Below are 13974 nucleotides of genomic sequence, written 5' to 3' on the forward strand. Positions count from 1 at the left end.
TGGTGGACGATTTGGTCCAATTTGACTCTGGGACGCCCTTTCCAAATTCCTCAGCCACAAAAAGTGCTGACTACGGATGCGTCTCTCCTGGGGTGGGGAGCTCATGTCGATGGGCTTCACACCCAGGGAAGCTGGTTCCCCCAGGAACGCGATCTGTAGATCAATCTCCTGGAGTTACGAGCGGTCTGGAACGCTCTGAAGGCTTTCAGAGATCGGTTGTCCCACCAAATTATCCAAATTCAGACAGACAACCAGGTTGCCATGTATTACATCAACAAGCAGGGGGGCACCGGATCTCGCCCCCTGTGTCAGGAAGCCGTCAGCATGTGGCTCTAGGCTCGCTGTCACGGCATGGTGCTCCAAGCCACATACCTGGCAGGCGTAAACAACAGTCTGGCCGACAGACTGAGCAGGATTATGCAACCTCACGAGTGGTCGCTCAACTCCCAAGTAGTGCGACAGATCTTCCAGATCTGTGGGGCACCCCCTTGGTAGATCTCTTTGCATCTCGAGCCAACCACAAGGTCCCTCAGTTCTGTTCCAGGCTTCAGGCCAACGGCAGACTGGCATCGGATGCCTTCCTCCTGGACTGGGGGGAAGGTCTTCTGTATGCTTATCCTCCCATACCTCTGGTGGGGAAGACTTTGTTGAAACTCAAGCAAGACTGAGGCACCATGATTCTGATTGCTCCGTTTTGGCCGCGTCAGATCTGGTTCCCTCTTCTTCTGGAGTTGTCCTCCGAAGAACCGTGGAGATTGGAGTGTTTTCCGACCCTCATCACACAAGACGAAGGGGCGCTTCTGCATCCCAACCTCCAGTCTCTGGCTCTCACGGCCTGGATGTTGAGAGTGTAGACTTTGCCTCTTTGGGTCTGTCTGAGGGTGTCTCCCGCATCTTGCTTGCTTCCAGGAAAGATTCCACTAAGAGGAGTTACTTCTTTCTATGGAGGAGGTTTGCCATCTGGTGTGACAGCAAGGCCCTAGATCCTCGCTCTTGTCCTACACAGACCCTGCTTGAATACCTTCTGCACTTGTCTGAGTCTGGTCTCAAGACCAACTCTGTAAGGGTTCACCTTAGCGCAATCAGTGCATACCATTACCGTGTAGAAGGTAAGCCGATCTCAGGACAGCCTTTAGTTGTTCGCTTCATGAGAGGTTTGCTTTTGTCAAAGCCCCCCGTCAAACCTCCTACAGTGTCATGGGATCTCAATGTCGTTCTCACCCAGCTGATGAAACCTCCTTTTGAGCCACTGAACTCCTGCCATCTGAAGTACTTGACCTGGAAGGTCATTTTCTTGGTGGCAGTTACTTCAGCTCGTAGAGTCAGTGAGCTTCAGGCCCTGGTAGCCCAGGCCCCTTACACCAAATTTCATCATAACAGAGTAGTCCTCCGCACTCACCCTAAGTTCTTGCCAAAGGTTGTGTCGGAGTTCCATCTGAACCAGTCAATTGTCTTGCCAACATTCTTTCCCCGTCCTCATTCCTGCCCTGCTGAACGTCAGCTGCACACATTGGACTGCAAAAGAGCATTGGCCTTCTATCTGGAGCGGACACAGCCCAACAGACAGTCCGCCCAATTGTTTGTTTCTTTTGATCCCAACAGGAGGGAAGTGGCTGTGGGGAAACGCACCATATCCAATTGGCTAGCAGATTGCATTTCCTTTACTTACGCCCAGGCTGGGCTGGCTCTTGAGGGTCATGTCACGGCTCATAATGTTAGCCATGGCAGCGTCAGTGGCCCACTTGAAGTCAGCCACTATTGAAGAGATCTGCAAAGCTGCGACGTGGTCATCTGTCCACACATTCACATCTCATTACTGCCTGCAGCAGGATACCCGACGCGACAGTCGGTTCGGGCAGTCAGTGCTTCAGAATCTGTTCAGGGTTTAGAATCCAACTCCACCCCCCTAGGCCCATGTTTATTCTTTTCCAGGCTACACTCTCAGTTAGTTGGAGAAATTGTTAGGTCAATCTCGGTTATGTCCTCGCCGTTGCGAGGCCCAATTGACCATGTTTGTTGTTTTGAGTGAGCCTGGGGGCTAGGGATACCCCATCAGTGAGAACAAGCAGCCTGCTTGTCCTCGGAGAAAGCGAATGCTACATACCTGTAGAAGGTATTCTCCGAGGACAGCAGGCTGATTGTTTTCACAAACCCGCCCGCCTCCCCTTTGGAGTTGTGTCTTCCCTTGTCTTTGTCTTTCTACATATGGGACTGACGAACACGAGCCGGTTTGGGCGGGTAGACAGCCGCGCATGCGCGGTGCGTGAGGACTAGCAAAGGCCTTTGCTAGTAAAGTGTTCCGATTGGAGGGGCTGCCGTGGACGTCACCCATCAGTGAGAACAATCAGTCTGCTGTCCTCGGAGAATACCTTCTACAGGTATGTAGCATTCGCTTTACAGTGGTTGCCTGTTGAAGCTAGAATTTATTTCAAATTGGCGTATTTTCTCTTTAAGGTTTTGCATGGCTTGGCACCAGATTATCTATATCCACATTTTATATTCATTTATGCTTTGATAACAAGATGTACTGGTACTATAGGTTATTCTTTTCTTTCATCCAAAGGTAAAAAGAGATTACATTTCTTTGAATTAGGGTTGGCATTTCAAGCAGCAAGATTATGGTCTATGATTTCACCTATATTTAAATCTTCTCAGTCCTATGTTCTTTTTAGGAAAAATGTGAAAATCCTTCTGTTTCAGAAATATGTATCCCAAGCTAACTTACTATTTATTCTTATCACTGAATTTACTATTATGCCCCTTTTTCCCAGTTAAATGAAACTGGCTTCTTAATAGTTGTAACCCGCTTAGAACTGTGAGGTAATAGCGGGTTAGAAATCTAATTTACCATTACCATTCATTTTTCAATTCTGTCAGTACTCTGGGATGCATACCATCCGGTCCAGGAGATTTGCTGCTCTTTAGTTTGGAGGCAGTGGAGTCCTGGGTCGAGGTTGGCTCGAGCAGACAAGCAGGTTTTCACACACTGGCCATGTGACTAGGCACACCTGTCGGCTGGCACTAGTGCCTGCAGAGCTGGTAACTGAGCACAGCTGCTTGGCTGCCTGTGCCCATCCTGTGATGTCTGTTTCCAACTGCAGAAATTACTTTCAAAGGGATGGGGGTGGTGAATTGCCATGAAGTTCAGATTCCCTGCACAGAGACATTGGAACCGGTGGCCATTATGAGCACTGCAATTTTTTTTTTAAAGTACAGCAGGAGCTCTCTGTCCCCATTACGGAGGTTGGGGGGAGGGGGCAGAACCCCTTTTGGCTGCATAACGACATAGATGGCCAAGCTGTCTCCCAACCTGAGTGGGGCTGCCTCAGTGCCCCTCCACGGGGGTCAAATGCTGTAGGGGGGACCACTTGGCAGTGGGGCAGATGTTGCATTTCCCCCTGGAGGTTCTAGAGGATTTCTCATACCCTCAATCTCCCATGGCTCTGACTCGGAGGTAGAGCCGCCATCTCAGGAGGAGGAGGTGAGCTCCTATGCTGTTCATCTTTTCAGGGGGGGGGGAAATCTTTTCTGCCTTACTGATTCAGTCTCGGAGGCTCTGTCTCTCCAAGGCTCCCGCGACTGATACCTCGGAAAGTCACTCTTCATTGGAGGGGCCTTTGGGCCCCCCAAAGCATTTTCCCCTTCACAAGGTACTCTCCGGTATGATGCTGGTGGAGTAGGAGTCCTCAGATGGGGCTCTCCAGGGAGCCAGAGGTGTTGGCTAGATTGTATCCCTTTGCTCTTGATGATGTGGATAGGTACTTGAAGGTTGATGCCCTTGTCACAGCAGTAACCAAAAAGCTTGCTGTGCTGGTGTGGGGAGGTGGGGCCTTTGCTATCAGGGGCATGAGAAGAGGGTGGAACAGCAGTTTAAACTGGGTTTTGCCTCTGGGGCTGCTAGTTTACAGGCTGCCATTTGTGGAGGCTTTGTGGTCAGGGCCATGCTACATTGGTTGCAGCAGCTGCTGAAATTGGGTGCTGTGTGTTGTATGATCTGGTGTATCTTTCTTCTTGTTCAGTAAGCCTCTGTGATGGTTGGCTAGCGACCGTTGTGGCTAAGTCACTGATCAGCGGATGTGACTTTGAAAAAGCTCCTCAGCCAACTGCCCATTTGGCTGCTGTTTGGGGAGTATCTGGAGAAGTTGGTGAAGGGCATGGAGGAGGCTTGGCCTCTCAGTCTCCCTGAGATTTGTCAGCATAGTTTCAGTGACCCCTGGTGGCCAGAGGGCAGATGAGGAATTGGGGTTACTGTCGTGTGGATAGGCATCCAGCGGCTCTGGTTTCAGGTGCTGATAGGTAATTTAAGCTGGGTACCTTTTGGGGCCCCAAAGGTCAGGATTTGAGCTCCTCCAGCAACGCTAAGGGGTCCAGGCCTTCCAACTGAAATACCAACTGTATATGTCAGCATTCCCTTATGCTGTTCAAAGCCCTAACCTGACAGCCTAACTGAGTCTTTGGGGCCTACTCAGAGTATCAGCTAAAGGCCTTTGGGAGAGCATGCAAGCAGCATCACACACCCTTTTATGAGTCTGATCCCTGGGAAAGTCAGTGTAACATCTGTGTTTCCCAGTGATAGAAAAGAGCTAGGATCAGGTGCTCAGGATAACAATGGAAATAACCACTGTCTCCATAAACTACCCTGAGACACACAGAAGCACTGCTGTATTATCTTTCTACCCTAAGCGCTGTAAGCTGATTTCTACATAAAATACCTTTTGTCAAGCCACACTCGTGTGTTTGCATTATTGTGTTACAAATCCCACTGCCCCTGAGAAGTGGACCCAGGACCATAAGGGAACTCGGAACCTGATGAAATCCGTTGCTGACATCTGACCTCTGGGGGACATCTTACCTTTTACAGTATATATAGGAGGAAATGGATCTCAGAAACCCACGGACAATCAACTCAGTCAATGATGCGTCTGATTCTGGGTTCCAGATTTCAGTCATTGATCCTAAAAAGCCCTCTAATTGTACATAAATTCAAATGCTACCATTCCTTAGTGCCAGGAGCAGCAGATGTATCTAGAGACTTGTGGTTATGCCCATTTACCAGTATGTAGAGAGAGAGCACACTGTATTGAACTCGTGTTATAGGACGGCCAACTTCCCAGAGGAGGGATCCTGTCTGTTTCCTAGATCAGTTGAGCGTAGGGGGTGTCTGGCTGTACGGTGCCAACTTTTGGGGGCATACCTAGTGAGGCCAGGACCCTCCCCCACCCCGTGGACCCTTTTTACTTTCCCCAGCATCCCTTGCCTGCATCTACTATAAGCCTTTCTCATAGATATTAAAAAAAAAAAAAAAAAAAGAGCTAAGTTGAAAGCACTAGGCATTATTAGGAGTTTTTTGACTCCAGTGGCTTGTCTGGTGAGCCCTAGTAAGCTTGGGGCAGCTTGTGGATAGAGAGACCTGGATCAGTGGGTGTTTTGAGGGAGTGGTTCTTTTTTCTTTTTTTTCTCTTCATGGTATGGCTGCAGAGACCATGAAACACTGCTCCCGCTGTGAGGAACAGTAAGCAGCATCAGGTATCTCTTCTGTGGCGTGGTGCGGCTCGCTCTGAAGCACGGGAAATTTCCCTTGCTGCTGATTTTTCCAAGCTTGCTTTTCACTGGCTTTTGCTGCCGACGCAACCCTATTTAGTTCTGTTGTAGCTGTGCGGAGTTAGATGTAGTCAGCTCTGGTTCGGATTTGCAGCATTCCTCATTGGGGGGGGGGGGGGGGCTTCTGTAGTGCCAGGCACAGGGCCCTGGGCCTGAGGCTTCTGGCCTGAGGCTTCTGAAACGATGGTCTTTTATGGCAGTATTTATTTTATTACTGCACTAGCCTTTCCTGGAGAGGACCCATCAGCAGGCACAACCCCTCCTCTCTGCAATGTGACCAACAAATTTCCAAGGTGATAGATGTTTCTCTTTGCAGATTTCAGGAAAGGTGAACCAACCTCTAAAAACTTACCATTGCCTGGTAACGGAGGAATGTTTTGTTGGCATAATTATATATTTAATTTAAAAAAGAAGTGACCTTCTATGGTTTGAAAATGTTCTACCAGAGGTGTTTCTACCTTGTGGGTGGAGTTTGGAGCAATACTTCTGAATCTGCAGGCCAGTAACATAGTTCTTACATTGGCAAAGCATTATTGGATTCAGGTAGGAGCACAATTGTATACTGCATTTGGGCTGAACTATTTAGGCAGAGGTTTTGGCATCCCACCCATTTTGATACAGTATATACTGTAGGTTCTGGACTAGTTTGGTGAAGATACTAAGAGAGAAATTTAGGTCTTACCTGCTAATTTCTTTTCATTTAGTTCTAGTAGACTAGGCCATAGGCCAGTGATGGCGAACTTATGGCACGCGCGCCGCTGGTCACCTCAGCCCGTTCCGTCCCTCCCTCCCACCCGGCACCAGCCTGCTCGGCCTCCCTCCCTCCGAGCAGAAAATTTAAAAGTCTTCCCTTGTCACTGTTAAAGCCGCGTCAGCAGTAGCAGTGAAAGCGTGCTGCAGGTTCGGTGCGCCTTCAGTCTTCCGTCTCTCAAACTCTGGTCCTGCCCTCATTTCCTGTTAGTGCGGGACCAGAGTTTGAGAGACAGAAGGCTGAAGGCGTGCCGAACCAGCAGCACGCTTTCATTGCTACTGCTGACGCGGCTTTAATAGCGACAAGGGAAGACTTACATTTTCTGCTCGGAGGGAGGGAGGCTGGGCGGGCTGGTGCCGGGTGGGAGGGAGGGACGAAGGAATGCTTGACGGTGGGTGGGAGGGAGGGTGGTCTGGTGCCTGCTGCCGGGTGGGTGGGTGGGAGGTCGGCCTGGTGCTGGGTGGGAGGTCGAGTGGGTGGCTGGGAGGCCTGGTGCTTCGGTGGGAGTGCTGGGTGGGTGGATGGCCTGGTGCTGGGTGGGAGTGTGGGAGTACTGGGTGGGTGGGTGAATGGCCTGGTGCTGGGTGGGAGGTCTGGTGGGTGGCCTGGGTGGCAAGCCTGGTGCTGGGTGGCCTGGGTGGGAGGCCTGGGTGGGTGGGAGGTAGGGAGGCTTGTGCTGGGTGGGTGGCCTGGTGCTGGGTGGGAGGCCTGCCGCTGGGAGGGGAGGGCAGGGGAGAGAGGAGGGTGGCTGGACATGGGCGGCTGGAGGGGAGAGGAGGGTGGCTGGACATTTGTGGTTGGAGGGGAGAGGAGGGTTGCTGGACATGGATGGAGGGCAAGAAATGAAGAAGAAAGGAGGAAAGTAAAGAAATGGAAAGGAAGCCCTGGAAACGGAGTTAAGAGAACAGATAGAGAGCAGCAGAATCAGCGACTAGGACCAATATGGATAGAAAAACAAAATCACCAGACAACAAAGGTAGAAAAAAATCATTTTATTTTCATTTTAGTGTTTGGAATATGTCCAATTTGAGAATTTACATCTGCTGTCTTATTTTGCACTGGGTATACTGGAGCTGTAACAACTTACAGAAATGATTTATAATGAAAGAAAATCATGTTGTTTTTTTCTCCTATACTAGTATAATATTTTCAATGATGTCTATTTATATGCGCCATGGCTGGTGTAAGGGGGTGTGGCTATCATAGGGGTGGAGTCATATGTGGTGACCCCGCCCATAATGAGTACTGGCACTTCACGATAAATAATTAGATTTTGGGTTGCTGTTTGGGCACTCAGTCTCTGAAAGGTTCACCATCACTGCCATAGGCCTTCCCTAATATACTTTATCATTAACAGTCTCGCACTCCTCATAGTCAACCTTTTAGTTTTCTCTAAAAGTTTAACTGTTCAAAGTTTTTTTTTTGTTGTTGTTTTTTTTACTAGTAATGTGTTACAGTGAATATTATTATGAGACAACTCAATGACTCAGAAGATACAGGGTAGAGAATGACATGAGGAAAAGCTGTGACCCCCCCCCTTCCTCACCCTTTCCCCAGCAAATTCAAACTCCACCGACATAGTTCCATCATTTTTGATAAGACAGTCATTCACTTTTTGTACAAATTAAATTTTGTACTGTTGTGGGAACGGGGACAAACTTGTCCCTGTGTCATTCTCTAATACAGGGTCCATTGCTTTGTTATTCAAAAACTGTATAATTCTTATCCTTGTGGCTCTTTACTTAGTGATTCCTCTCTTTCAGGTGTCTTGTGTGTACAGATTGCACTACCCAGAAGCTCTGGAGCAGAAACTGCAGGTCACTGGTGTCTCCTGGAATTCAACTGGTTCTGTTGTTGGCTGTTCTTATGGCAGGTGAAACTTTTTTATTCTTTGGGGAGCAGTTAAAGATGATTGTGATCTGCCTAAGGAATAAACCATCCATCTCTTTTATTGATTAACCCGAAATAGAAATAGCTTAGATAGGCTATTATTTACTGATTTACTGGATAATTACAACCTAGAGGCCTAGACTATGGCTTTCAAAGCATAATTCTTCCTTTACCCTACCAAAAAAAAAAAAAGCCCCCCAATCCCTCGTCACAGAAGTTTATTAATTTTTGTCTCAGATGAAATACCCTTTTTCCAGGTTGTTGTCCTGAATAGTTCTCATACAGCTGAGACATGCAGACAGTACAGCGAAGTTACTTACATGTAGCAGGTATTCTCCGAGGACAGCAGGCTAATTGTTCTCACTGATGGGTGACGTCCGACGGCAGCCTCAGGATCGGAGATCTTCCTAGCAACAAAGTTTGCTAGCCCTCGCATGCACATGCGCACACCGCGCATGCGCGACCGTCTTCCCGCCCGTAGCGCGAGCGTGCTCCTCAGTCAAGTAGAAAGTAAAGACAAGGTAAGACACACAACTCCAAAGGGGAGGTGGGCGGGTTTGTGAGAACAATCAGCCTGCTGTCCTCGGAGAATACCTGCTACAGGTAAGTAACTTCGCTTTCTCCGAGGACAAGCAGGCTGCTTGTTCTCGCTGATGGGGTATCCCTAGCCCCCAGGCTCACACAAAACAACAAACATTGGTCAATTGGGCCTCGCAACGGCGAGGACATAACTGAGATTGACCTAAATAGAAACAACTAACTGAGAGTGCAGCCTGGAACAGAATAAAAATGGGCCTATGGGGGTGGAGTTGGATTCTAAACCCCAGATTTCTGCAGCACCGACTGCCCGAACCGACTGTCGCGTCAGGTATCCTGCTGTAGGCAGTAATGAGATGTGAATGTGTGGACAGATGACCATGTCGCAGCCTTGCAAATCTCTTCAATAGTGGCTGACTTCAAGTGGGCCACTGACGCTGCCATGACTCTAACTCTATGAGCCGTGACATGACCCTCAAGAGTCAGCCCAGCTTTGGGCATAAGTGAAGGAAATGCAATCTGCTAGCCAATTGGAGATGGTGCGTTTCCCGACAGACACTCCCCTTCTGTTGGGATCAAAAGAAACAAACAATTGGGCGGACTGTCTGAATGGGCTTGTCCGCTCCAGATAGAAGGCCAGTGCTCGCTTGCAGTCCAATGTGTGAAACTGACGTTCAGCAGGGCGGGTATGAGGATGGGGAAAGAATGTTGGCAAGACAGTGACTGGTTCAGATGGAACTCCGACACCACCTTTGGCAAGAACTTAGGGTGAGTGCGGAGGACTACTCTGTTATGATGAAATTTAGTATAAGGAGCATTATTATTTATTGCATTTGTATCCCACATTTTCCCACCTCTTTGTAGGCTCATGAGCTACCAAGGCTTGAAGCTCACTGACTCTACGAGCTGAAGTGACTGCCACCAAGAAAATGACCTTCCAGGTCAAGTACTTCAGATGGCAGGAATTCAGTGGCTCAAAAGGAGGTTTCATCAGCTGGGTGAGAATGACATTGAGATCCCATGACACTGCAGGAGGCTTGATAGGGGGCTTTGACAAAAGGAAACCACTCATGAAGCGAACAACTAAAGGCTGTCCTGAGATAGGCTTACCCTCTACACGATAATGAAAAGCACTAATTGCGCTAAGGTGAACTCTTACAGAGGTTGGTCTTAAGACCAGACTCGGACAAGTGTAGAAGGTATTCAAGCAGGGTCTGTGTAGGACAAGAACGAGGATCTAGGGCCTTCCTGTCACACCAGACGGTAAACCTCCTCCATTTGAAAGAATAACACCTCTTTGTGGAATCTTTTCTGGAAGCAAGCAAGGCTTGAGTGACACCCTCAGAAAGACCGAAGGAGGCAAAGTCTACGCTGTCAACATCCAGGCCGTGAGAGCCAGGGACTGGAGGTTGGGATGCCCCCTCGTTCTGAGTGATGAGGGTTGGAAAACACTCCAATCTCCACGGTTCTTCGGAGGACAACTCCAAAAGAAGAGGAAACCAGATCTGGCGCGGCCAGAAGGGAGCAATCAGAATCATGGTTCCATGATCCTGCTTGAGTTTCAGCAAAGTCTTCCCTACCAAGGGTATGGGAGGATAAGCATACAGCAGACCCCTCCCCCAATAAAGGAGAAAAGCATCTGATGCCAGTCTGCCGTGGGCCTGAAGTCTGGAACAGAACTGAGGAACCTTGTGATTGAGCTGAGTGGCAGAGAGATCTACCAAGGGGGTGCCCCACACTTGGAAGATCCTGCGTACTACTCTCGAGAGACCACTCGTGAGGTTGCATGATCCTGCTCAACCTGTCGGCCAGACTGTTGTTTACTCCTGGCTTGGAAAAACATGCCATGCTGGTGAGCCTAAAGCCACATCCTGACGGCTTCCTGACACAGGGGGCGAGATCCGGTGCCCCCCCCTGCTTGCTTGCTTGATGTAGTACATAGCAACCTGATTGTCTGTCTGAATTTGAATAATTTGATAGGACAGCCGATCTCTGAAAGCCTTTAGCTCGTTCCAGACCGCTCATAACTGCAGGAGATTGATCTGAAAACCTGCTTCTTGGAGGGACCAACATCCTTGGGTTTGGAGCCCATCGACATGAGCTTCCCACCCCGGGAGAGACGCATCCGTAGTCAGCACTTTTTGCGGCTGAGGAATTTGAAAGGGACGTCCCAAGGTCAAATTGGAGCGAATTATCCACCAATGTAGTAATCTGAGAAAAACTGTGGACAGCTGGATCACGTCCTCCCTCCCGCAGCTTGCTACCACTGGGAAGCTAGGGTCCATTGAGCTGATCTCATGTGAAGACAGGCCATGGGAGTCACATGAACTGTGGAGGCCATGTGGCCGAGCAATCTCAACATCTGCCGAGCTGTGATCTGCTGAGACGCTCATACCCAGGAAACAAGAGGCAGAAGATTATCTGTCCTCGGGGAGGTAGGCATCAGCTGTCTGGGAGTCCAGCAAAGCTCCTATGAATTCTAGTTGTTGAACTGGAAGAATGTGGGGCTTTGGATAATTTATCACAAACCCTAGTAGCTCCAGGAGTCGAATAGTCATTTGCATGGACTGTAGAGCTCCTGCCTCTGAGGTGTTCTTCACCAGCCAATCGTCGAGATAAGGGAACACATGCACTCCCATTCTGCGTAGGGACGCTGCCACTACTGCTAGGCATTTTGTAAACACTCTGGGCGCAGAGGCGAGACCAAAGGGTAGCACAAAATACTGAAAATGCCGCGTTCCCAGACGGCATCGAAGATACTGCCTGTGAGCTGGCAGTATCGGGATGTGAGTTTAAGCATCCTTTAAGTCCAGAGAGCATAGCCAATTGTTTTTCTGAATCATGGGAAGAAGGGTGCCTAGGGAAAGCATCCTGAACTTTTCTCGGACCAGATATTTGTTCAGGGCCCTTAGATCTAGGATGGGACGCATCCCCCCCTGTTTTCTTTTCCACAAGAAAGTACCTGGAATAGAATCCCAGCCCTTCCTGCCCCGGTGGCACGGGCTCGACCGCATTGGCGCTGAGAAGGGCGGAGAGTTCCTCTGCAAGTACCTGCTTGTGCTGGAAGCTGAAGGACTGAGCTCCTGGAGGGCAATTTGGAGGTTTTGAGATCAAATTGAGGGAGTATCCAAGCCGGACTATTTGAAGAACCCACTGGTCGGAGGTTACAAGAGGCCACCTTTGGTGAAAACATTTTTAACCTCCCCCCAACCGGTAGATCGTCCGGCACAGACTTATGTCGGCTATTCCCTTCCTGGAGCCAGTCAAAAGCCCGTCCCTTGCTTTTGCTGGGGAGCTGCAGGGGCCTGTTGAGGCGCACGCTGTTGACGGGAACGAGCGTGCTGGGGCTTAGCCTGAGCAGGCTTGCGGGCAGGTGGATTGTACTTACGCTTATTATAAGTGTAGAGAGCATTCCTCCTTCCCCCATAAAAACGTCTACCTGATGAGGTAGATGCTGAAGGCGTCCGGTGGGAGAGTTTGTCGAAAGCGGTGTCCCGCTGGTGGAGCTGCTCTACCACCTGTTCGATCCGCTCACCAAAAATGTTATTCCCCCGGCAAGAAGCATCCGCAGTCCGCTGCTGGACTCTATTCTCCAGGTCGGAGGCACGCAGCCATGAGAGTCTGCGCATCACTATACCTTGAGCAGCGGCCATGGACGCAACATCAAAAGTGTCGTAAACACCTCTGGACAGGAATTTTCGACACGCCTTCAGCTGCCTGACCACCTCCTGAAAAGGCTTGGCCTGCTCCGACGGGAGCTTATCGACCAAGTCCGTCAGCTGCCGCACATTGTTCCGCAAGTGGATGCTCGTGCAGAGCTGGTACGACTGGATCTTGGACACTAGCATAGCAGAATGGTAGGCCTTCCTCCCAAAAGAGTCCAGAGTCCTAGACTCCCGCCAGGGGGTGCCGAGGCGTAATCCCGAGAACTCGTGGCTCTCTTGAGAGCGGAGTCTACAACACCAGAGTAATGAGGCAACTGGGTCTTCATCAACTCTGGGTCTCCATGGATCCGATACTGGGTCTCAATCTTTTTGGGGATAGTGGGATTAAATAATGGTTTCGCCCAGTTCGCCAGCAATGTCTGTTTCAGGACCTTATGCAGGGGAACAGTGGACGACTCCTTAGGTGGCGAAGGATAGTCCAGGACCTCGAACATCTCAGCCCTGGTCTCATCATCAGTAACCACTGGGAAGGGAATGGCCGTAGACATTTTCCGGACAAAGGAAGAGAAAGACAGACTCTCGGGGGGAGAAAGCTTTCTCTCTGGGGAAGGAGTAGGATCAGAAGGAAGACCACAAGACTCCTCATCAGAGAAATATCTCTGGTCTTCCTCTGCCTTCCACTAGGCCTCACCTTCGGTATCAGACACAAGTTCTCTGACTTCAGTCCGAAGCCGAGAAGAAGACTCCCTCGCTGGCGGCGACGAAGCTCCCTCCAGCGATGTCAATGGGGAGTTAACTTGGGTGGCAGCGGAGTAGAGAGCTGCACGGGAACGGGGTTTTCGGGAATCCCGCGGGATTCCCGCAGGGACGGAAGCAGTTCTGCGGGGTTCCCGCGGGGACGGAAGCAGTTCCTGTGGGGTTCCCGCGGGGACAGAAGCAGTTCTGCAGGGTTCCCGTGGAAATGTAAGCTACACCTGCACCAGCCTCTCATCTGCCGAGTACCAAGTTCTTTGACTGCTGTCTCCTCCTCCTCCTTGCTTTAACAGTACAAATGTGGAAAATTTTCCATTAAGGAGGTGGTAGAGACAGAAATGATGATGGAATTCAAAAAGGCGTGGGATGAACACAGAGGATCTCTAATTAGAAAATGGAAGTTATAAAAAAACCTAACCTTAAATGGCTGCATGTGTGTGGATGTGTGAAGTAATGCTTAGATGGCGACTCTGGCTGTGATTAATTAGGGCCAATACCGGGCAGCTTTGTATGGTCTGTCTAATATATGGAAGTCTGGTTTAGGATGGGATGGAAAGGACTTAGACAGTAACTTCAGTGGCTGGAACATAAGGACAGTTCTGGACAGATTTTTACGATCTGTGCCCCACAAATGAGAAGACGCATAGACTGGAGTGGGCTTCAACGACAACTCCAGCAGTTGGAACATAAGGATAGGGCCAGACAGATTTCTATGGTCTATGTTCCAGAAACACAAAGAGAGACCATAATCAGTATATAATATCACACTCGTTGATT

General features: G+C 49.6%; 1 protein-coding gene across 2 annotated transcripts in view; it reads left to right on the plus strand.

The window, feature by feature from the left end:
• WDR34 (WD repeat domain 34) overlaps window positions 1-13974 on the plus strand; it is a 126621-nt gene that overhangs the window by 39307 nt on the left and 73340 nt on the right. For both annotated transcript variants that reach the window (XM_030207914.1, XM_030207913.1), the window contains one exon: window positions 8116-8225. In XM_030207914.1, the coding sequence (XP_030063774.1) occupies window positions 8116-8225 (110 nt within the window). The remainder of the gene's footprint in view (window positions 1-8115; window positions 8226-13974) is intronic.

Source organism: Microcaecilia unicolor, chromosome 6, assembly GCF_901765095.1.
Source record: "Microcaecilia unicolor chromosome 6, aMicUni1.1, whole genome shotgun sequence".
Classification (NCBI taxonomy): Eukaryota; Metazoa; Chordata; class Amphibia; order Gymnophiona; family Siphonopidae; genus Microcaecilia; species Microcaecilia unicolor.